The sequence below is a fragment of the Mirounga angustirostris genome, unplaced genomic scaffold (assembly GCF_029215605.1).
Source record: "Mirounga angustirostris isolate CCGP_5_RB_7025 unplaced genomic scaffold, mMirAng1.0.hap1 SCAF_2, whole genome shotgun sequence".
Taxonomy (NCBI): domain Eukaryota; kingdom Metazoa; phylum Chordata; class Mammalia; order Carnivora; family Phocidae; genus Mirounga; species Mirounga angustirostris.
This window is the reverse complement of record NW_026991710.1, coordinates 20822725-20848006: the sequence shown is the minus strand read 5'-3', so window position 1 is coordinate 20848006 and position 25282 is coordinate 20822725. Positions and strand designations below refer to the sequence as shown.

The following is a 25282-nucleotide window of genomic DNA, read 5'->3' as shown; positions in this document are numbered from 1 at the left end:
GCTGGGGTCTCCAATAGCCCAGGCTGAGGCTCCCATAATTTGTACCAATAGAGGCATTTGATGACTTGCTTAGAAGTTAACTCTTCCCTTTCCAGGAAGTCCAGCAAAATAGATGATTTCCACCATTTAATCACAGACATAAGAGCATTTTAAGAAAGAGAAAAGAGTTCTTTATTCTTCAGTTGAATTCAGTGATTTTTTTTTTTCCTTCCAAGGGAGGGATGGGTATGGAAAATAAAAAAAAATTATTGTGGCCTCATTTAAAGCAGTAGGTATTAAATATAGATGAGATAATGCAGTTCTCCTTTTAAGACTTGTTAAGGACACCCCATCTTCTCTAGAGCCACAGAATTCTCCCACATTTGCAAAATAAAGAGAAAGGCTCCCTAGTTTTAAGGGGTTTGGTAGGTCATTTTTGCATAGAGTAATGTGTGGAGTGTATTGGAAAGTCTGCACAGAAGAAAAAAACCTGTGCACTTCTAAGCGCATGGATTCTGAAACCAAACTGCCTGAGTTTGAGTCCCAGCTCCACCTCTTACTATGCAGTCCTCTCTAGGGCTCAGTTTTCTCATTTGTTGAATGGGCATAATAATAACACCCGTTTGATAGACAGTTGTGAAATTAAATGAGATCGCTCCTGGAATGGTATTCTTAGCACATTGCCTGGCACATTCTGTGTTATATCAACGTTAGCTACCATTTGGGCAGCTGTGCCTCCATTTCCTCATCTGCAGAATGGGGATAATAATGAGGATTAAATGAATTTCTGTAGGTAGCTAGCTAGCTAAATGAGATATAGGCCTATTCACAGCAGTGTGGATGGGATCCAGGGCTACTCACGTGATAACTGTTACTATTGTCGCACAAATTCCAAATGTTTTCCTTAGCACTGGGAGGGCAGCAGGTGAAATGGTTAAGAACCTAGAACCCGAGCCTGAATATCAAATCTGGCTCTACCTCTTATTAGCTGTGACCTTAGGTGAGTTATCTTACCTCTATGCCTCGGGCTTTTCATCTGTAGATTGGGACTCATACTACAATCTCCTTTACGGGGTTGCTGTGAACACAAATTGAGACAGCTCTCTGTAAAGGGCTTAGCAGGCGCCCAGCATATAATCGGTGTTCAATAAACGTTTGCTGATATTTTCAGATGCTTTCTTGTAACTGTTTGATTGGAGATGGGGAGAGGGTTCCAGGAAGAATGTGATTGGGGAAGCATTGCTTTTCTGGAGATAATTGAAAGGCAGGTGTTCTTGCTGTTCGCAGATGTGGTCACCCTCCTGGGCTTTCTCTATGCCTCCAGTGGAGAAAACACAGGCATTGTGAAGAAGTTCCCAAGGTTTCACAACCGAGAGCTGGAGGCCACCCGACGCCAGCGGATAGATTACCCAGTGTAAGAATGGGCAGATGACAGGGGCTGGTGGGGCAGTACTCTGTTTAATCTGAAGACCAGGACAGGCTCGTGGAATCCCTTAGGAGGACACACCATGGTGATATGCTACGGGAAAATGTGGAGATCCACTCCGCTTAGACAGAATTTGTGGTCCAAAGCGTTCTCGAATTATTCTTGCCATTAGCAGTCCTCAGTTGGCCTTGGACTTTCTGTGCTGGTCCCAGGAATGTCACGAGCAGGGGAGCAAGGTGTGGGAGCCTGAGGCCTTGCAAGCTTTGGGGTGCAGCCAGCCGTAGCCAATGCACACCGCTGCTTTTGCTTTGCTTTTTCGGTCTTGAAAGATTGGATGAGCTGCTTGAAATCTCACAACTTCTGATCTCCTCCATTGATTTCAGCAAAACCCAGATATATTTTTTTCCTTCTACTGAATTGAAGATGCTGAAAACAGTTCCTGGTTCACCTCAGACTGGATGGATTTAGCAGAGTGATTTAATTCTTCCCATGCTGCTGGCTGTAGAAAGATCTTGACTCACTTTACTGAGCGTATGTTCTTGCTAAGCTTCCTTGTAATAACTTATCTTCATGAGCTTGCTCAGCTGGGTGGGTCAGGAGGGAGTTGTGTGACACCATCTGTTTGCATATCTCACCAACTGATTCTGAGGCCAGATTAGAAAGCCCAGAAGATTCTAAAGGACTTGTTTGGATATCTCCCGGAAGAACTCGGGGCCATGGCCACATTAACCCAAACTGTGAATTGCTTACTGGAGTCATGGCGAGAACTCGGTACATTTGTTTTGACCTTGATTCCTGTTTGACCTGCAAAATGCAGTTACTCCCAGTTCCCCATCTTGGAACTGCTGGTCACTAACACAATGGGTGGCATCGAGCAAGCGTTCAGCAAATATTTGCTGAGTGATGGATGGATCTCACATCTTGGCTAAATGTGTCCTAGTTGACTACTGTTATTTTATTCTCAGCCCACAAATCACAGATGTACAATACTTTTTTCAACTAAAATAGCCCCGGTCCAGAAATGGAACAATTAGATTAGTTGTTCCATATGGGTCAGACGGAACTGTGATCCTGAACAATCTAATGTGTGCATTAAAATAGTATCTACGTGTCCCAATTAACATATAGCAATGCCATTTACAGATTACGACACTTTTCTACCTTAAGGCTTTTATCTTGGAAGGAAACAAAATTGCTCAAAAAGCCCTAATTATGTTTTTTTTCTTTTAATCATTGAAATTAGAATAGCTTCTTATCAAATCACCTCTTATTAAAATCCAGATTTTTATTTTATGTCTGGCTTCCTAAACCCTAATCAAGAATTCAAATGGCAGGCATGTGAGATTCTCCAAGAGGCACAGAAACAGAGTTTTTGATGCAAGATACAATGTCTGCTAGTTTTGTACAATGATTCTTAACTCCTGTCTTTCACAGTTACTGTAACTACCTCCTTTGTCTCAAAAATCAAGCTTTGCAAGCTGATCTCCCATGATGAACAGGAAGGCAAATTCATCCCTTCGTTGGAAAGAAAGCAATTTACTTGGTCATTGTCAACTATAATTATCTGTTCTTGGATGATATCAATCTGCAGATTTTTTTCTTTCTCCTCACTCTTGTAGGTTTACTGTTTCATTGTGGCTTTATTTACTCCATTATTGCAAGGCCAATCTCTGTGGGATTCTGTACTTTGTTGATTCTAATGAGATGTACGGCACACCATCTATATTTCTCACTGAAGAGGGTAAGTATGAAACGGAACCTTTAAAATGATATGGTAGTTTTCTTGTGCTCCCTTGGCAGATATGTCTGGAATTAAGAAAGATACCGTCAACGTGGCAGTTCAGTGAGAGCAATGATTTTTAAATACGGATTCTTTTCAACTTTTCTTTTTTCCTTTTTTTTTCCCCCTGGAAGCTTAAAACACATGTCTTCTTTAGGAAGGAATCCACTTGTGCGTTCTTTTGCTTGCTTTTTTCTTGTTTGTAGGGAGAAGGCACACGTTCTGGTCGGAGAGCTCCTTAGGACAATTGTCAGAAAGGTGCAGTCACATCATGCCGTCCTCAGTATTTTTTTTTTTTTAAGATTTTATTTATTTATTTGACACAGAGAGAGAGAGACAGCGAGAGAGGGAACACAAGCAGGGGGAGTGGGAGAGGGAGAAGCAGGCTTCCCGCCGAGCAGGGACCCCGATGCGGGGCTCGATCCCAGGACCCTGGGATCATGACCCGAGCCAAAGGCAGACGCTTAACGACTGAGCCACCCAGGCGCCCCCGTCCTCAGTATTTTTTTGTCGTTTTTCACGAGCTTTACTTTTCCTTGTAGGCCACTTGCATATCCAAATGCATCTCGTCAAAGGAGAAGACCTTGCTGTGAAAACGAAATTCACCATGCCTCTGAAGGAGTGGTTTCGACTGGATATCTCTTTTAACGGAGGCCAGGTATCTGTGCGCTCGCTCCGTGAGTCCCTCCATGTTAGGCGTTGCGGTAAAGGGAGGGAGCAAGGGCACCTGCAAGAGCAAATGTGTGGTAAATGATAAACTCTTTACAACTCTACACTTCTTCAAGCAAACATTTGTAGATGGAAGTTTAAATCATGAGCATCCCATCCCATTTAATTAACTTCTTTTTTTTTTTTTAAAGATTTTATTTATTTATTTGCGAGAGAGAGAATGAGAGACAGAGAGCATGAGAGGGAGGAGTGTCAGAGGGAGAAGCAGACTCCCTGCCAAGCAGGGAGCCCGATGCGGGACTCGATCCCGGGACTCCAGGATCATGACCTGAGCCGAAGGCAGTCGCTTAACCAACTGAGCCACCCAGGCGCCCCCCATTTAATTAACTTCTAAAGTGCTTCTTTCGACCATACTGTGAATGAGTTAATAATATAGCCTGCTCTATGTCCACAATTATCTGAGCAATTCCGTTGTTTTTCTCCCCTGGGGGAGATAGGCTTTGTGGAGATAAATGTTAAAACAGCATCGGTCATGTTTACACAGTGTTATCAGATATATGACTTTTTTTTTTTTACCGGAAATTTATTGGCTAGTTCAGCCAAGAAATGGTCTGACTGTTCTTGGCAGTTACACAATTGCTGACGTTTGGCATTAAGCAACTAATAACCAACAAACCTAAGTGATCATTCTGGTGGGACAGAGGGGATTTATCTGCTTTGTACTATAAAACACAGCACATAACTGCTTCAAACTCTCATAACGCAGATTTTATGGATTATGGCAAATCTGTTGTTATAATTGAAGACCATTCCATTTCTTGATGTATTTGATGCTGACGTGCTACGTTTTTTCTTGTTACTTTACTTCCTCATCAGCTTTTCTTATTGATTTGTGATTTTCCGGTAACGAAAGTGGGAGAGACCTGTTGTTTGTCTTATGTATTAGATAAGACACAGGCTTCCCTTGGTGTTTATGTTTATCACATTTCCTTTTCCTGGAGAGAAAAGAAATTAGGTCAGTCCTTGTTGCCTCCCTAAGAAGAGTCTGTAAAAGATTAGCTGGGATTTTTTTGTATGTTTGTTGGTTTCCTTAACAACGTGAGGTGACCTAGCTGTGGTCTGTTGTCCAGCTTCCCACTTATATAGGGATTATTATGGCATTGCAGCTTGGTTGCTGCTTGCTCCTGAGGTGAAGGTGAAGGTCAGCTCAGTACCCTGTGTCACTTAAGCGGGTATCAAACCATCAGAGCAAATCACAGATTTATTTTGCACCTTATGTATGCAAGGCTCTTTGCTCACGGAGGTTATCGACTATTTATGGGAGAAGCATTACGCAGGTGACAGGATGTCATAAGGAGAGCTTAATTACCAAATGATTCATATTGACTCGGGGAAGAGAGGTAGCACTTCATGCTGGGATGCTCGGGGAAGGTTTCACAGGGAAGGTTCCTACGGATTGGGTGGAATTGAGATGGAGAGGAGACGAGGGAACATTTTAGCACATCACTGGAGGTTAGCAGATAAACCAGGTTGGAGTGGAAATTTGCAGACTGTAGAAAACTAATAGAAGAAACAAAATGTCTTTAGGGGTAGCATGTGGACAATCTTGACTATCAAGGACTCTGGATTTCTATTTGCAAGGTGGCAGGGTGTCATGGAAGATTTTCGAGCCGGAACAGAGTTAATCAAAGTAGTCCTTTAATTAAGGAGATGAATTTAATTTAGCAGAGTACGTTGGGGTAAGAATTAAAAAGACCAGATTGGATGGAAAGAAAAAAGAAGTAGGGTTGGGTTTTTGTTGTTGTTGTTGTTGTTGTTGTTGTTTGGTAGACTTTTCCCTTTTGTCCTACTTTCTTTCCATCCTATCTCGTCTTCCTAATATATCTATAGGTCCCTAAAACCGTATTATTGTTTTTCCACATGACATCCGCCTCTGTGGTGGGACTACCATACTCACTGCTTTGACTAAATGGACAAGTGACTTAAAGCCAGTGGCTGGTTTAGAGAAACAACTGATTGGAGTCATTTTCTTCTCTAAGCCAACATGTTGCATACGGATGAATTGGGTTGGTTTTTGTGTTAGTTTGCCTCTCATAGACAGTGTTGTAGCCACACCTTTGAGACCCTCGTTAGCTCAGCACGTATTTTCTAAACCCTTGCTCAGTGCTAGCACTGGGGGTGGGGGGTGGGGGGAGAAGGAGCCCCTTAGCTCCAGGGGCTTACGTTGTAGTAGCCCTCCAAGACACGAGAAGAATGCGTGACAGCTAACAACATGATCAACAAAAACATTGTCCCTGTTGAAAAGACAATGATGATTCTCCATGCTTAGGGAAAGAGAGTGGGGAGCAGCAATGCGTGGAGAACGCTCAGCACCAACTTGTTTCTCCCCCGAAGGCTCTCATGGAATCAAAGTAAAATTTCATAAACCTCTTATAGTATCTTATGCATTTCCTTCTCTTCCTATGCAACAGAATTTTTAGCACAAGTACACCAAGCAAAGCTGTGGCTTATAGCTTGGAAATATCTGAACCCCACTGGGGGAAACTGCATGATGGCTATGGTTACCATGTGAAGTCATTTGGAGAAATTAAATTCCTTTAATCTTAAAATATACACAGGGCTAGTAAAGTATTACTTCTATTTCTGCAGAAATGGATCAGGTGAGAGGCTACGCAGCCCATTTTATGAGTAATTTATACCTAGGACTGTATTTATGATGTGAGGTGTTGGGGCATAATTGATCTTGTGTATTTCTCCCACACAGATCGTAGTCACCACCAGCATTGGACAGGATTTGAAAAGCTACCATAATCAGACCATTAGGTAAGTGTGGTATTTTCTTTTTATTCAACATGATGTTGGATAAGGATTAAGAAATCGTCATACGTTAGCCCTCAACCCTAATGTTCTTCCCACACCCCCTTATTCAGCTTTTGAGCATGGACTGTGTCTGGTCTGCCCTAAAGCCCAGTCTTCGCAATTTTTTTGTTTTCCATCCGCAAACTCCCCTCTCTTCCCCCACAACATTTTTTTCTAAGAAGAGAAACTATTCCTCTCTCCAGATCTCATTGTAAATCCTTCCTTTCATGGCACTTGATAATTCATTTTCTTTGAAAATTATCTTCTATGAAGGATTCTGAAAAACAAATCAACATATTAATGTTGCTTATTGAGAATGGTTGGTAACTTTGGCCTAGTATAAAACATAAAAGCAGACAGTCTTCATATTTATGTTTATAATCTAAATTTGAAATGAACGCAACTATTGCCGTTGGTGTAACTTTTCATCCTCATGTAACCATTCTCCACGAGAGTTACAGAAACTGAGAACTGGGTCCTTTGCCTTGTGTTTCATAATTTTTACGTTTGCCCCTACACCCCTGTCTAATAGCGGGATTTCTAGGGGCAGAACCGTGGGGCAGTCTCCTTTGGGAACTCAGAATACCTCAACATGGCTAGATAATATATATATATATATATATATACACACACACACACACACACACACTCAAATGCTTAAGAATAAATGTAAAAAAACAGAAACAAAAACTACCAGCTTTATATGTATAATTTATGTATGCATGTATAATACACACGTACCAGCTTTGTCTGGATAATTTAAAAAAATGTATCAGGCACTTTGGCTGGGGGCGGGGGGCTCATGGAGCTACTTTACTACAGCAAGCAGGAAACTGTGTCTCCGAACAGGCTCGTTCACTCAGACTCCTCACACAAGCCAGATTTTCTTGGAAACCAATTATTGAAGAAAGGAACACCAGGAGAGATAGAGACTAGGGAACGGAGCAGGGCATACACCCTGCTTTTCTCTCTCCCCCCCACCCCAGACCCTCTCCTCCCACCATTCAGTTTACATTTAAGTCAAACTGCTGGCCTTCAGGCTCTGGACACAGAACAATTCTTATTTTCAGGGCCGGATTAAATGATTACAGTTATAAGGAAAGGCTAAAGAGGTGTTATTCTTTAGCCTGCAAAGAGAAGGTCAGGGGTGATGTTAACAGCTGTATGGGAACAGAGAGGCTGAGGCCTGAGAACAGAGGGGAAGTCTGAAAGGGGGCCACGTGGACTTAGACCAGTCAGAAAGCGTTCAACAGACATGAGTTTTGTTGTAGAACAGAGTTCATGAATAAGAGAGCCCTGGGAGCTTGGAGAAACCGATGACGTGTGGCTCCTTTGGGAGCCTTGTCCGGGGCCCCGCTCTGCACAGTGGGCCCCAGAGATCGAGGGTTTGCGTTTTGGGGATGCGAAGTCTGGAATAATACCTTCTCCTTTCTCTCCGGATGCCCAACCCCGAGCCCAGGACGTTTTTGACAAAAGATTGCTTTCATAGGCTTTTTTCATTCTCTGTGTAAAAGCTTCCTTTCACCATACATCCCAGTGACCTAGATGCTGGCACGAGTGAATTGCAGATGGAGAGATCACAGGGTGATCCAGGCCTGCGCCTGGGATGCAGAGAGACCTATGCCTTCCACATAAAATTTAAGGAGGTGCCAAAAAACTCAGTAATTGTATTAGTTTGCTAGTGTTGCTGGAACAAAGCAGCCCAAGCTGAGTGGCTTAAACAACTGAAAATTATTGTCTTATATTTCTAGAAGCTAGAGGTCCAAGGTCAAGTGTCAGCAAGGCCGTGCTTTCTCTGAAAGGTCTGGGGAAAGAGCTGGTCTAGGCTCTGAGCCTGCCAGGCCTCTCTCCAGCTTCTGACAGCTTCGGGATTGTAGTGGCAGGGTCCCAGTCTTCGCGGCATTTTCCCTGTTACTGTGTGTGTCCTTCATATTTCCCCTTCTGCGAGGACATCAGTCATACTGGATTGAGGGCCCATTCTGCTAGTATGGCCTCATCTCAACTAATTACATCTGCAATGGCCCTCTTTCCAAATAAGGTCACATTCTGAAAGTCTGGGCGTTCAGACTTCAACGTATGAATCTGCGGTGGGGGGAATGACACAATTTAACTCCTAACAGTAATCATGATAAATGACATTTAATATAATATTGTAAGAAATAAAAATTAATGTAAGGAATATACAATGAACAAAAAATAAAAGTTTTAAGTAAATACAGAATCTGCGTGATCATATAAGATTCCGTAAAGGAGGATTTTCAGGTACAGACCGATTCGACATTCCACATAAAACATTGAAATGGGGGCACCTGGGTGGCTCAGTCATTAAGCGTCTGCCTTTGGCTCAAGTCACAGTCCCGGGGTTCTGGGATCAAGCCCTGCATCGGCTCCCTGCTCCGCGGGAAACCCGCATCTCCCTCTCCCACTCCTTGTGTTCTTTCTCTCGCTGTGTCTCTCTCTGTCAAATAAATAAATAAAATCTTAAAAACAAACAAACAAACACTGAAATGGTCCCTGACCTGGTAATAGAGGCAGTCCCCAGACCCAGGAGTGTCCCTGGCCACCTCCTCAGCTGCCGTTCCTGTACTCCGGGGACCTCACCCATCAATAGAAGAACTGAAGATTTAATGTCGGGCTTACCTGGGATTCCTGTGGTTAGATATTTGGAATCTCATCCATCAGAGAGATCTTAGAGTGGGCCAACCCAGTGAACTAAACACCAGATATTTCAGATGGTTATAGGCATTCTTTTTTACTCCTTGTCATGTAAACATAATGCTGTCCCATCAAGGTAGTGTGGAAAGATCAGTAATTAAGTGCTCAGAAGTGCAGTGCTCCACACAGATGAAAGGCTGTCAGTGACCCTGGGTGACAGGTAACAACTTCAGGCCTGTACAGTGTTTAGCCTTCATTCATTTATCCAATATACACCCATTCATCCAACACCTCTACCATGCACCTGACACAGTGCCGGATTCTGGGAATAAAATGATGAACGAAGAGAATACAGTCAGTCCCTACCTTCAGGGAGAAGAAAGAAAGAAAGAGAGAAAGAAAGAAAGAAAGAAAGAAAGAAAGAAAGAAAGAAAGAAAGAAAGAAAGAAAGAAAGAAAGAAAGAAAGAAAGAAAGGAAGGAAGGAAGGAAGGAAGGAAGGAAGGAAGGAAGGAAGGAAGGAAGGAAGGAAGGAAGGAAGGAAGGAAGGAAGGAAGATCAGTGGGGGAGACAGATCTTAAATTCATAAATATAAAATTACAAATTGTGAATTCTGGAAAGGAATCGAATAGGATAGTTTCAGAGGATACTCAAGGGGGTCAGAATTTTCAGCAGGTCCCAAAGAAGGGACATTTGAGATGATAATTACTCTAAGCGGGGAGAGGGATGGCTAATTTGAAGCTCTAAGTTTCCCTACTAAAGAACTGTCGAGCTGGGGCTGTTTTCTAATTCTGAGTGAGATTTATTTAACGGCGCCGGAGATTTGTTCGGGCTGCCGGAGCTTGGCAGTTATAAACCGAGGCGGTCTCCTATGTCCAGATAAGAGTAAAGATAGTTTGCCAGTGTGTCTGAGGTTTCCAAAAGTGACGGCCTAGGCTTTGGAACTGTCTAGCTCAGCTTTTATGTCCGTGAAATTGATGACCATCAAACAAGGCACACACAGTACAAGGAAGCGCTTGCAATCTTTGTGCAGCCACGGAGGGGATTTAAGAGGAGAAAAATGTAGAGGCTCTGAGGTGGTTGGAGAGCAGGCTGGGAAGATTTCCTACTTAGCTGTTCCTTTTGGGTTCCCAGACCCAATTCCAAGATGGGGGAGGGCTTCCCTCCTACCCACACCAACCAATTCTGAGACACCAGCAGGGTGTCCAAGAATTCAACTCCACTCCACCACTATCTTCCCAGAGATAGTATCAGATGCCACAGGGGAAGGGTCAGTCCTAAAAGATGACCCCCACCCCCATTTCAGACACCAGTGGCAAGCCCCAGACTGGAGATTAGAGGTTCCAGGGACCTCCTCCTTAGGTTCTTTCGATTTGCTAGAGTAGCTCCCAGAACTCAGGGAAGTACTTACTTACATATACCTGTTTATTAAAGGATCTGATATAGGATAGTAATCAACAGCCAGGTGAGGAGACATGGGGTGACAGCTGGGAAAAGGGCACAGAGCTCCCATGCCCTCTCCAGGTGTGCCACTCTCCCCAGCCTCCATGTGGTCACCAACCTTGAGGCTCTCCCCCAGTCCTTTAAGGTTGTTTTTCTTTTTAAGATTTTATTTTATTTATTTGTCAGAGAGAGAGAGCACAAGCGGAGGGAGTGGCAGGCAAAGGGAGAAGCAGGCTCTCCGCTGAGCAAGGAGCCTGATGGGGGACTCGATCCCAGGACCCTGGGATGATGACCTGAGCAGAAAGCAGATGCTCAACCTACTGACCCACCCAGACGTGCCAGTCCTTTAGGTTTTTTTTTTTTTTTTTAAGATTTTATTTATTTGACAGAGAGAGATACAGCGAGAGAGGGAACACAAGCAGGGGGAGTGGGAGAGGGAGAAGCAGGCTTCCCGTGGAGCGGGGAGCCCAATGCGGGGCTCGATCCCAGGACCCTGGGACCATGACCTGAGCCGAAGGCAGACGCTTAACGACTGAGCCACCCAGGCGCCCCTCCTTTAGGGTTTTTATGGAGGCATCATTACACAGTCATGGTTGACTAAGACATCGGCCATTGGCTGATTCAACCTGCAGCCCTTCTCCCCTCCCTGGAGGTTGGGGAGTAGAACTAAAAGTTTCAATCCTCTAGTTACATTGTTGGTCCACCTGGGAACCAGGCTCCGCCTTTGGGTGGAGTCACCTTCTTCGATATAACAAAAGACATCTTTACTACTTTCAACACTTAGGAGGTCCCAAGGGTTTGGGAAGCATTGTGAGCCAGGAACTGTGGACAAAGACCAAATACATATTCCTTTTTTTTTTTTTTTTAAGCTTCTATTTATTTATTTGACACAGAGAGAGAGAAAGCAAGAGAGGGAACACAAGCAGGGGGTGTGGGAGAGGGAGAAGCAGGCTTTCTGCTGAACAGAGAGCCCGATGTGGGGCTCGATCCCAGGACCCTGGGATCGTGACCTGAGCTGAAGGCAAATGCTCAACGACTGAGCCACCCACGCCCCATCTTTTTTTTTTTTTAAGATTTATTTATTTTAGAAGGGGGGAAGCACACATGTACGAATGCGTGGAGGGAGGGGCAGAGGGGGAGAGAGAGAGAGAGAATCTGAAGCAGGCTTCACACTGAGTGGAGAGCCCGATGCAGGGCTCAGTCTCACAACCCCGAGATCGTGACCTGAGCCAAAATCAAGAGTCGGACGTTTAACCAACTGAGCTGCCCACGTGCCCCCAAATATATATTGCTTATAAACCACAATGTTGCAGTTATATTATGATAATGATAAAAAAAAAAACCAAAAATTACAATCCAGTACCATAGGGACCAAGTAATTTAATGATTAGTTGAAAAATTCAGTTAAAGCAAAGATCCATTTAAAAAGATACTTACCATAAATATTTTATTTTAATTAAAACACAGAAAAGTACATTCATCTACCAATCTTTCCAGATAGGGCCTTTCCTTTGTTCCGAATCTACCGATTGGACTTCCCTGTGGTCTTTCTTGCATAAACAGCACCCAATTCTTGTTTCTTAGAAATGGAAAGAAAACAAAGACCCTTGTGAAACTATCAAAGCCAAGATATGTCTAGATCTCTTCCTTTTTTTTTTGAATCTTCTACCGTTGTCCTAATTCCACACTTTTTAAGCAACCGTTCTTTTCTGAGTCAACCCAAAATATTCAACTTAATTGTTACAGAATGAACAATGCTTTCTTCCCGATCCATATTTTATTGAATGACATAATAGTTCATTGAATTGTATAATCGCAATGACCGTACAGTTGGCACTGCCAGGTTTGGGAACAGATACTTCTTATTCTTACTTAGCATGCAGTCCCGCAGCGGATTAGGTTAATAAGTACAGCCGTAGTTAACAGTTATGGTGCCAACTATGTGCCAGGCACTGTTCTGAATGCCCTGTTTGTTTTTTTTCTTTTGTCTTTTTTTTCAAGATTTTATTTATTTATTTGAGAAAGAGAGAATGAGAGACAGAGAGCATGAGAGGGAGGAGGGTCAGAGGGAGAAGCAGACTCCCTGCCGAGCAGGGAGCCCGACGTGGGACTCAATCCCGGGACTCCAGGATCATCACCTGAGCCGAAGGCAGTCGCTCAACCAACTGAGCCACCCAGGCGCCCTAAATGCCCTGTTTAAATATTAGTTTATTTAATCCTCACAACAGCCCAGTCGGTACATACTGTTATCATCTCTATTTAAACAATGAGAAGACTAAGGATCCAGAGAGTAGGCGCCAGCCAGCGAGCATCCAACACGTTGCAGGGATAGCCAGCAGGTGCGCTGGTAAGTTGGTTGAGCCGAGTTCCATTAAGAGAGCTTCTATTGTAGAAGTTTTGTATCCCTCAAGTGCCAGGTATTACGTCGTCATGAGGGTGGCTGGAATGTTAAGTCTTTCTACGGTCTTGAAAAACAAAATCAATTCACAGCTCTCAGAGATAATAACTTTGTGGTCCCAGTGGAAAATAAAGGGAAGGACCATCAAGCCTGAGATCCTGAAAAGAAAAATATCAGGAGAAGAAGCACTCCTTTTCCATTTTAGCCGCATTCGTGTAAAGCTAATTTCTAAGCGTTCACTTCTGCTGCCGTCTGTTGATGTTGTCAGAGTCTCATTCCTTCTCCCTTTCATCTTCCTCTCCAACCAGGTGCACCTGCTAGGGTTCGGGTTCCTTGGTAACAGTCAGTACATCCCCTCTCTTGGGATAACTCCAGGTTGCTTGGCTTCTCTGGTCTAACTGCTGGTATCTTGCCCTGTCCCTGTCGGCATCACCCTGGCCCATTGCTTTCGCGACTTGCTGGGCTCCTGGAGGCTTGCCTGACATTTTGTTTTCTTTCCGTCTGCTTCCATCTGCCCTCTGCCTTCCCTGACTCTTTCCTCTTTGTCTGGCTTCTCACTTGATGCTTGTCTTGACCCCCTCCCTCCAACCTGCTGTCTTCGTAGGCTCTGATCCCACCTTGTTCACCTATCTTATTTTAGTTTTTAAATAGGCAATAAATATGCCTGTTTAAAAAAATCAAAACTATATGAAAAGATGTACAGTTAGATGTCTTGCTCCTACCTCTGCCCCTGTCCACTCCATCCCCTACCCTCCATGCCCTGGGGAAATACTATTATTAATTTCTTGCAGTATATACTTAGAGTTTTTAAAATGCAAATACAAAAAAAAAATCCATTTTCCTCTTTCTTGGATAAAAAGTATATGCTCTTCGTTCCACTTTTGTTTTCCTTTTTTCACTTAATATATTAGAGATCTCTCCAGGTCAGTACACAGAGCCCTCTGTTCCTTTTTTAAGCTATATATGAATAAAAGGCTCACATTTAAGGTCCATTGGATGGCTTTGGGCCGGTCCTCCCTGACAGACGCCTGGGGTTGTCCAGTCTTTGGTGAGTATAAACAATGCAGAAAGGAATAACTTTGTGCATTTTATTCGTGGTGGCCCATTTTTCCCTCCATTTTCCTTCCTGTTCCTTCAAGTCTTTCAGTACAAGGCTCTGGAGTTCAGCCTCTTCCTCCTCACTCCGAATTATCCCTTGGTTCTTATCTAATAGGATATGTTCTTAGTTTTCCTTCGCAGCCACCTTCTATCCAGTCAATGTATCCATTCAACAAGGTGGTTTTTTTTTTTCTTTTAGAGCAAAACATTTCCAATTAAGACTAGTGATTCCAAAGGTTTCCAATTCCAAACAATTATACCAATATCAAAAGCCGGCAGGTACCGAGGATTTACGAGGCCAGGCACTCTGCTGGGCGTAAGGCTTTACATTTCACGAATCCTCCTAAGAATCTAATTATTGAGGAACTAATTTGCTAATGAGAAAACTCAGTCTCAGAGAAGGTAAGGGACAGGTCCAAGGTTGCACAGCTGGAAAATAGCAGAGTTGGGATCCTAGCCCAAGTGTGTCTGACCCCACCATGGTGTTATCTGTTAGAACTCAGTGTGAAGGACTGAAGAAATTTGGGGGTGTAAGAAAGGAGGGTCAATGAAAGAACCTCTTTTTTTAAAGATCTGGTTCAGACCAAGAGCTCTCTTAACTCTTTATTCTTCTGTAGCTTCAGAGAGGATTTCTATTATAATGACACTGCTGGATACTTCCTTATTGGAGGGAGCAGGTACGTGGCCGGCATTGAAGGGTTTTTCGGACCCCTGAAGTATCATCGTCTCCACACTCTGCGTCCTGCACAGGTGAGCTGCGGGCATGGAGAAGCTACAGGGTGTTCATGCGTGTTGGATGTGTGACTCCAGCATGTGGAACCTCTTGTAAGCAAAAGATTTACCCACGCTGGACCTCGCGTTGGCTCTGTCATCAAATGTAATTAATATGGAGGCTTTTCCCCCAGCAAACTCGAGAATAGATTTCTGTTAAGGTTTGGTTCATTTAGTACTCACAAAATGGAAACCATTTACTTCCTCTGTTTTAATAACTACTAGCTTAATTATAGAGTAGATTTTTATCAGGTGGTTGCCTATCCAGTGATTAAGCTAATGAAAGGAGAGAATCTTAGTTATTTGATAGAGCTTCTTTTATGTGCTATTATTTAAAGTATCTGAAGAGGAGACACTCTAGCAAATGAAAATCTTGGTTCTGTTCGCTGCTCTCTTCAGACACGCAGGCCTTGGGCTCCCACTGGGGTGGGCTGGCTGGACTTGTAGACATTGTGGAGGACTGAACCTACTACACCGTGACCCTCGCCTCCAAAACCTACCTACAGATGGGCTTGTCCAGCTCTCCAGGCCAGCTGCCCCCGGGCTGCTGCAGGGAGACAGGGACTGTCCACCTTTACAGAGGTGTCTTTTTCTGCCTTGGTAAGGAGATCACCAGATACCTGAACAAGGAATCTTAGTGCATTCCCGTGACCCTGCGGGATTTGTTCTGGGGAAAGCAGGAGTCATTAGGCAAAGTAAAGGAAGAACAATGCAGAGCCCTACTATCCATGGGTCCATCTCAGAGCCCCTACAGAGAGACCTCTATGAAGAAGAAAACAAAGAAATTAATGTATTCCTTTTGCAACAAATACTTCCAGAGCACCAGCTATGTGCCAGGCTCTGTGCTGGTGCTGAGGTGTCCACGATGATGAAGATGGCCACTCTCAAACTGTTTTTTGAAGGTGATTCACATCAGAAATCTATGTGATGAAGAAAGGGAAGAAAAGAAGAAATCTATGTAACATCATGAGCACACGTATACATGCACACTCGTATACACATACACGTATATATTATATATATGTATAAAATACGAAACCAAAACAAAGATTTTACTAAGAATAAGGCCCTTCCCATGTTAGGTGCACTCTGCTATTTTGTGTTCTATTTTATAGATATATTTATATATATATAAATCAGTGCTGGTTACAACCTGCTGAAATAATTTCTTGACCCTCTAATGGGTCACAACCTGCATTTTGAAAACCAACGAGTTGAGATAAGGCCTCTGTTTTCGCGAAGCTCCCCGTCTGGGGCTTAAACACCGAACACATGAAGGAACGTGGTACATGTGTTAATTCACATGCGAGTGTTTTGGGGTCGCTGAGGTGGGAACATCTGCATCCACACACACGGGAGGGGCGGCTGTTAAGGAAGCTGCCCTGAAGCAATGACCTTGGACCTGACTCTTGGAGGTCGAGTAGGAGCCTGCCAAGCAGACAAAAGTGGGAGGAGGGTTCGCAGGGCTCAGCACAGCACAGGGACACTTGGCACTTGGCATCTCTCGGGGACTGAAGGAGAGATGAACGTCATTGTCCAGGGACAGCACGCGGTGAGGGGAAAGAAGAGGGTGGAGGCCTGGTCTCTGGGAAATCCGGACATTTAAGAAGCTTTTGCAGAGAAGGTGCCACGGAAAGCAGTGAGTGGGAACCAGACAGAGTTTGTGTGCCCTTGAATTATACCCTCCCGTGGCTAATCCGGAGTGGATGGTCTGTGTGCAGACGAGCCAGCTGGTGATACCAATGGGAGAAGGAAACCAACCCGAACACAGCTTCAGAGGTATCAGTGGGAGCTTGATGACAATTGTTGTTCATTCAATTTTCTTGCCTTCTTGTAGATTGGTAATCCCCTCCTTGAGAAGCAACTTGCTGAACAGCTCAAATTATATTATGAGAGCTGTGCTGAGGTCCAAGAAATAGTGTTTGTGCACACGTCCACGGTACAGCAAGGGGGCGGGCGACAGGAAGCATGTAAGTACTGAGCTCCGGCAGGGCAATTTTTAGCTCTGTGTATTTGTGTCAACATGTTTGGCTTCTTTCTAACACGGTTAAAATAGAATATATATGACTTGAGCAGCGGGAACAGATATGACCTGGAGCCCTCCACAGATGGAGGCGGATGGCCGTGTTCGTGCCACCTGGATTCCAACCAGACCAACGGCCAACAGGAACCCCACACCTGCTTCTTAGCTTCAACCATACGCGATTCCCTTTAAGAATACAAATGAGAGCGTGCTGAGCCTTGCGTTGCATTCTTCCCGTCCATAATGGGATCTTAGGCCAGTCTAAGAAAATAAAAGTGAATTGGAAAATAAATTAATCATTAGAAATGTTTCCCCATCGGTGCACTTTTGTCTTGGACCATTAGTATCTGCATATTAGCTTTCAGAAATGTAGAACAGTGACTTTGTTGTTTGGGGCTTGGTTTTATTTTTTTAATCCCTTGAAATTGATTCTTTCTGGAAGACCCCAGTAATAGCCAGCAGAAGGAATGAATTTCAAAATAGACTGCTTTCAGGCCTGCTCATATTTGCCCGGGCATCCTTCACTCATACAGGGTGTTCATTGATTATAAAAATCGGTTCCTGGCCTGTCTTCCAGTATTCTGGCTTGGATCTAGCGCTTGTAAATTTCTCTGTGCTTAGGTCTTCTTGCTGGATACGGCGGCACTAGAGTTAGTCACATATGTTCCTTCTGGAAGAGAAATTCCTGTGGGGCCTTTGCCATCCGCAGAAGCGAATTGAGTATGGCAGTCCTGCCCACACATTGCACTCTCTCCAGAGCTGAACCTCCCCATTCCATGCTGTGCAGGGATGGGTGCCTCTGGAACATACCTCAGTCCGGTAGGGTCCACAGAGCACGGTCTCAGGAAGTGAGTAGACAGTGATAGGTAAGCCTGGAGATGCAGTGTTTTTGCAATGTAATTTAAGAACAGGCAATCCTGGTCCCCAGCTGCTGCGGGTACAGCTGACTCATCCAGAAAATACGATGCTGTCAGAAGAGGGGGAGGATATATAGGAATAGTAATATCCCAAACAGGAAAGAAACTGATTTTGATAACTGATGTAATTTCACGAGAGATCCTCTGAGTTGGAAGCCCATCCTTGTATGCTGATCTGTTTGGTGGCATGGGAAGGTTTTCCTAACACCCACTGCCTTGCCTCACTGGGGGTCCTTGTGCTTTGCTCCTCAACTCACACTACCAACAAAATGGCCTAGATATTGGCCTCCTGGGGAACAGTCCGAGGCCAGCTGCTCATTCTGTAGAATTATTCCCCAGCCATCAGCAACTTTGGCACATTTCCCTTGGACATGGCTTTGAATTTGTGACCTCGAGGCAGACGTATCGGAGCCGATTTCAAATCCCTAATGGACCCAAACCAACATTCAGTAACATTAAGTCTGACCTTTTATTTCTACTTCCTCTTAGGGAGGAGGGATTTAGAAGAATGAGACCTGCCCTCTCCTAAGGTGATGGCTGTCTTGTGCTTCCCTTGGCCTGTAGGTGACCTCCGGAACTCCTACCTGGACCTGAAGCTCAGGTACGGGAGACCCTCCACGTGCAGAGCCTTCCCCTGGGAGAAGGAGCTGAGAGACCGGCACCCCAGCTTGTTCCAGACCTTGCTGGAGATGGGCTTGTCGGCAGGTAACTGTGTCTTTGTCTCACGTTTGGACACTGGTTAGGAAGGCCCCCTCTTTTCCAGTTCTGCTCCCCCTCTTAGTCACATACACCTCAAAGTGACTTTTCACCCTAGTGTCCTAGGTTAACTGCACATTTAAATTCTGCCCTTGTATGGCCACAACTCTCTGTGTATCTGTGCACATTCCCGACACCAAATGCAAAAACAAATTTAGGAATCACTCCAGCCATTCTTTTAAAGCCAAGGCCACAAATGATTGGTTTGGCATGTACATTATTATCAAAAAAATTTTTTTATTAGTTGCTGGTATCTAAAAACTGGCACAAAAATGCAAATGTTTAGCTTTTCTTGAAAACTCCAAAGATCTGGTAATGCCGGGCCTCCATTCCTACATTAGTAGTGGTTCTGGAATTGAGAGTTGTCACAGGTGTGTTCTGTCTATCCACCGTCCCACCCCGTCCCCCCATCCCAGCACCTCCTGCCTACTTCTTTCCTGGAGCTTACCTGCCTGGGCCCTTAGGCCCTTGAACTTGAGGTCCTGGACTTGAAGTACACACTGCAAACGGCATCTCGGGAATCTGTCTATACTTCCCGAATGTGGCCGGCTTCTGCTTAGGCCCATCACAGTTTGGGTTGGCTTAGTAATGAAGTGGATGCTATAGGGCCACAGGGGATCTTGAAATGACGTCTGTTAGGAAGAGGAGGGGAGCTGGAGGTGTTCAGCCCGAGCAAGGGGATACAGAGAGGGGTGATGATAACTCCTAGTGGTGAGAGGCAACCCATGGTGTTGCTGGGCATCCAACCAGAACCTTGAGCCAAGGAAGCGCAGAAACGGACTTCTGCTTCACGTAAGGACTTCCTAAGAATGTCAGTGTTCAACGGAAGAGATTCCCCACTGCAGACGGGGCAAAGGGAATCTATTCTGGCCTGAAAGAATCCGAACCATACCAGATATTTCCTCTTTCATTCATTTGGTACTTGCTGAGTGTCTGCTCTGTTACTTGGCTAGACTTTAGAGATAAGTAAAATAACACAAGGTCCCTGCCCTTAAGGGACAGACTTGAAAACAAAGAAAAATGGTGATGCATTTTTTAAAAAGATTTTATTATTTATTTATTTATTTATTTGAGAGAGGGAGTGTGAGTGGGGGGAGGGAGAAGAAGGGGGAAAGAATCTCAAGCAGACCCCGTGCTGAGCCTGTGGAGCCCAACACGGGGCTCAATCTCATGACCCCGAGATCACGACCTGAGCCGAAACCAAGAGTTGGATGTGCAACTGACTGGGCCACCCAGGAGCCCCTGGTGATGCATTTTTAATAAAAGTGGTGGGAGTAAGTGGTAGAGTCACAAGGAAGGGAGTGGTCAGGGAAGGCTTCCTGGAAGAGGTGACACTGGGACTGATTCCTGAGGGGTCCGTGGGTATCTAGGTATCGGAGGCAGAGTAGAGGCGGAGATATGGGAGCAGCACCACCTTTGAAATGATGTGCAAGGCGTTTGGGAGGCAGGAGAAGTCCCGGAGGGTGTGATTCTGACTACCGTTCCGACAGCATCTTGAGAGTTTGGGCTTCACCTTGTAGGTGACAGGGGCCTGTGGAAGGGTTTTAAGCAGCGGGCGGAGGTGCAATCAGACTTGGGTTTCGAGGTTACTCTGGCAGCAGCAGGAGGTTGGGGGGAGGTGAACAGAGGGGTGTGCGGGGAAAGCAGTGGGTCCTTGGCGGTCCATGGTCCAGGCCAAGGATGCAGGCCTGAATGGGACAGGGTGGTGGGGACAGAGCTATGGGGTGTAAAGAGGTTGGCTCTCAAGGCCGTGGGACCGCTTGCATGCAGGCAAGGAGGCCGAGGAGCAGGAAGCCTGTGGACTCGGGGACAGCATAACCTCTGCAGCCAGGCGGCCTGTCTCCAATTTTAGCTTAGCACTTACTAGCCACGTGGGCTTGGGCAAGTTACTCCATTTCCCCGAGCCCGTTTCCTCATCTGTGCAATGGGAATGGGAATGGTGCCACTCTCCTAGTGTCGGCTTAAATGAATTGATGCTTATAAAATAGTTGAAACAGAATCGGCGTACAGGAAGCCCGGTACAAGCGCTGTTTCATTTTGGACTGGATAATTCCTTGTTGGGGGGCTGGAGGGGAGGTCTGTCCTGTGCATGAGCTACATTTCTGGCCTCAACCCACTAGAGACTAGTAGCACTCTCTCCCCTCCCATGACCCCCCTCTTGAGTTGTGAGGTCTCCAGAGTCTGCCAGATGTCCCCAAGGGGGCCAAATCTCCCGACATTGAGAACCACTGCTGTGTGTTATAGATGTTATCACCCGGCAGAGACAGTCCCCCGGTTTCCGCTGCTCATGCTGGACATGCATGCTGGGTAGGTTAGACTCAATGGGCTGAGGCCACATCCACATCAAAATCGGCTTTATGAGATTCCTGATCATATGTAAATATAGTTTTACCGACTGGGAGCAGGAGTGAATCATTTTCACAACACATTCTTTTTTTTAAAGTGAATACTCTCAGTAAGAATGTTTTCATGTTATTTTTATAGCTCAGAAGTTTTGTTTATAAGAATTTAGAATTGTTTTTTTTTTCCCCCCTCCGTGGAGACCTGGAAACGGAACCTAATTAAAAACCCAAATCATGAGCTCCTGCACCTCACGCTGTCCTGGGCTGTGGGGCTGGGGAGCCGTCACATGTCAGCACATAGCGTGTTCTGCTGACCCCTGTTAGGCCTCCAGGGGCTCCATCTGTGGTGACAATGGGAGCCCCAAAGCCGTATTTGCCACTTTACAGCCCACTGCTGGTGCCGAACCAGCCAGTCGAGTCCTTCTGGTGCCAAGTCTGCTTAGAACAGCGCCAAGGAGCGTCTCCCGAGGGGCTGTATCTGCGACCAGGGCGTCTGCCTCCCTTGGGCACCCAGCCACCTGCATTCCTTCGCTCCCTTCCCTTTCCTGGAGCCGAGGAGCAGGTGGGGAGATAGGGCAGGAAGGGTGGGCGAATCTCTGGAATGAACCTAAGCCCCCATTCTGCCTTCAGCTCCTATTTTTCTAGGTTACGCCATCCTGTCCATAAGGACCGGGGAGCCTCCTGCAGAGGTTGGGCATACACTCCCCATTAAAGTTCATCTCTCTGCCTGGCGCACTGCCCTTGCTTGGGGCTATCACAGTGCCCTCCTGCTAACCCTGGAGAGAGACTGGTGTTGTACATTGTGTTCAGTTTCTAACAAGGCTGAGCAAAATGCAGAACAGTTGATTTTGTAAATTGAGAGGAAAAAGAAAACAAGTCTATGTGTTTTTAATGTATCTTTACTCGGGTCTCCTATAAAAGGAATAGTCATAGACCAGTGTGGCTATAGATCCATTCCTTGTTCCTCCCAGGTTCTTCTTGCCGTAAGTGTCTATCTGGCTTTGGAGTGCTTTGGACAACTCTAGTTAATATGAACTATGTCTACATTCTCTTTTCTGCTGTTGCCCCGAGCTGTCCCATCCTGTTGACTAGTAGACTTTATTAGAACATCCTCATCATCTTACATTTTTCATATCTGAGATAAGCTCTGGGGATGGAGTCAAGGATCAGATGTTCGGTGCTTGGAATTCTGGCTGCAGGAACTCAGCAGGTGCAGGAAGAGAGACAAGGAATTTAACTGTGTGAGAAACGTCTTTGGTTGCTCATGTCACGACCTTCCATCCATTCGTTCACTCAACAGAGGTTGACCAAGTGCCCCCCGTGGGCCAGCATAGAACAAAAATGGGGCCATGTTTTGAACGAGCGTTTTTTACGTAAATAGAAAGAGAAACGTCAGCTCCATTGTTCCTACCAAGGGAATTAATTTGTGGAATTATTTTTTTCCCCCGGCATCTTGAAAAAAGAAGACCACTTAAGACAGTGGCCTGTGATTTCTGGTTCTTTGCGACAGAGTCTTTTTTTTTTTTTTTTTTGTGGGCAGCCTGTCCGCACATACACGGCCCACTCCGCTTCCAGGCCACTACACGTGCGTGTTTCAGACCTCAGAGTGTTGTTTCCCTGCACTGTGTGATTTCAGGCGGATCATCTGCTCTCTAGCTAAGCCAACAACACACTTCAAAGGAGTGATGAGAACACTGCAGGGGGTGGACAATCGGGAACATTGGCTTCATGCACAGCCAGTAGGGAGTGAATGACTGTGTTCCCTGTAGCCCGCCTAGCGAGCTCGGGAGTGGTCACCGCCGCTCCATTGTTCCCAAAGGTCTGAGCTGTATTTTCCTACTGCAAAAGAGAAACCCAACTATTTGTACCCTCACTCTTTAAGGACTGTAATTAAAAATTTTTTTTGTGGGGCGCCTGGGTGGCTCAGTTGGTTAAGCCACTGCCTTTGGCTCAGGTCATGATCCTGGAGTCCCCGGATCGAGTCCCGCATCGGGCTCCCTGCTCGGCAGGGAGTCTGCTTCTCCCTCTGACCCTCCCCCTGTCATGTGCTCTCTCTCTCTCATTCTCTCTCTCAAATAAATAAATAAAATCTTTAAAAAAATTTTTTTTGTGGTAAAAATACATGTAATATAAAATTCTCCATCGTAACCATCTTTATGTATACTCTTCAGTAGTGTTAAGTGTATCCACCTCATTGCACAGATCTCTAGAACTTTTGCACCTTGTAAAACTGTACCCATTAAACAATAGCTCCCCATTTCCCCTCCCCACAACTCCTGATAAGCACTATTCTACTTTCTGTCGCCATGAACTTACCTATTCTAGGTACCTCATAGATGTGGAATCATCCAGTATCAGTCTTCTTGTGACTAGCTTATTTCACTTAGCATCAGGTCCTCAAGATTGTTGTGGCAGGTGTCAGAATCTCCTTCCTTTTTAAGACTGAACAATATTCCATTATGTATATACCACATTTTGTTGATCTGTCGATGGATACTTGGGTTGCTTCCGCATGTTGGCTATTGTGACTAGAGCTGCTGTGAACGTGGGTATGCAAATACCTCTTCCAGACTCAGCTTTCAATTCCTTTGGATATAGACTCAGAGGTGGGATTACTGGGTCATATGGTAATCCTGGTGTTTCATTTTTTGAAGAACTTCATACTCTTTTTCATAGCGGCTACACCATTTTACATTCCCACCAACAGCGTACAAGGGTTCCCATTTCTCTACATCCTTGCCAACGTGTGTTATTTCCTGGTTTTTTGAGAAGTAGCCGTCCTCGAGGGTGTGAGATGTAATTTATGTTTGTAATTTATGTACTGGGTCAAGTTTGGTTTAATGACAATTAAGAATGATGCTCTCCTGAGTGACATAATGCTATGAAAGAGCTTCATGGACAGAGAGGCACCATATGGCTGTGAGGGACCGGGTCGCCTGAATAGAGCTCATCGCACTCTACCTTGAGTTATAACTATTGGATCCTGTTGGTGTCTCTATCACTCACGCAATTGCAAGCTTGTTGAGGGGAGCACAAGAAGTATAAGTATCCCACTTACACTTCCAGTTCTCCACGGTGCCTGCAATGGTGCTGGCCATGTTAGGTGCTTAGTTATCGATCCTTCTTCTAGATGACCCTACACAGCACGTTTCTATACCGGGTTCAAGGTCTATGCCAGCCAAGCCATGACACCAATCCAGACGCATAGAGGACTATGGGCTTATTTGCCTTCTTTCTACATTTTTCTCATTTCTTACACACTTCTTCAGTCTGTTCTCTCTCAGGAGCTGCCGTCCTTGTTCTGAGACACCTCTGCAAACAGAGTTCTCTCTCCCAGGTCTGCCAGCAAGCTGCTTTCCAACTCCTCCCTGTCAACAAAAGTAGCCCAGAATCCTTCTTAGGCACACCCATTACAAAAGAATTCCCAAAACGTAGCCCTCACGGTTCTCACTTTCATATGCCTGTTATCAAGTTGCTGAAGTAGACAGGTGCCCGGATGTAAAACAGCCCCAAGGTTCGTGCAACCCAGTTTGGCACCCATGGATTGGATCCCTCCAGCACTGTGCTGGGCCCCAGGGCAACCACAATGAAAAGACTACCCCAGCCCACACAGAACTCTCTACCAAGGTTGCGAAGGAGAGAGGCTTCTTAAATATTGACAGCTGACGTGCTAACCTTGTATAAAATGCAGCTGTCCCCACTGGCGGTTCCCACTCTGAAGAATCCTCGTCTCCCAGAGTAGGCATGCCTTTGAATTAAAGATGGCAGCGCTCCTTGGGGCGCTCAGCTGCTGTGCATATAGATGTGGCATGGTACCCTTCCTGCCTCCCGGCATTCCAGAACTACTGCTCTGCATCTTGATGTCCTTGCCTGGTGCGGGGCTTCTGTACTGCTCTGTCCCCAAGTCCACAACTGTCCAGGCTCTGGGTGGCATCCAACAGGAGACCCCGTGTTCAAGACTTCAGGGGAACTATTCTGATTGGTCACCCTCCATGTCGTTTCCTGGGGAACCTCCAATTCTCTAGGAAAATGGCTCCTGTTAGAGCATAGAAATTGCCCTATTAGCATTTGGGCTTTTTCCAGTGCTAGGATGGTAGGATTCTAGTATGCGTGCTTTTCCATTATTTAAGAGGTGTGCTGACTATTTCTTTTACTCTCCTATTGCAAC

General features: G+C 45.2%; 1 protein-coding gene across 4 annotated transcripts in view; it reads left to right on the top strand.

Annotated features, from left to right (window-relative positions):
- The window catches only part of SEL1L3 (SEL1L family member 3), a 110748-nt gene that overhangs the window by 23625 nt on the left and 61841 nt on the right, over nt 1-25282 (top strand). For all 4 annotated transcript variants that reach the window (XM_064584343.1, XM_045881369.3, XM_045881372.3 and 1 more), the window contains exons 3-9: nt 1267-1393; nt 3025-3146; nt 3728-3843; nt 6619-6677; nt 14923-15055; nt 16914-17046; nt 18581-18721. In XM_064584343.1, coding sequence (XP_064440413.1) covers nt 1267-1393; nt 3025-3146; nt 3728-3843; nt 6619-6677; nt 14923-15055; nt 16914-17046; nt 18581-18721 — 831 coding nt within the window. The remainder of the gene's footprint in view (nt 1-1266; nt 1394-3024; nt 3147-3727; nt 3844-6618; nt 6678-14922; nt 15056-16913; nt 17047-18580; nt 18722-25282) is intronic.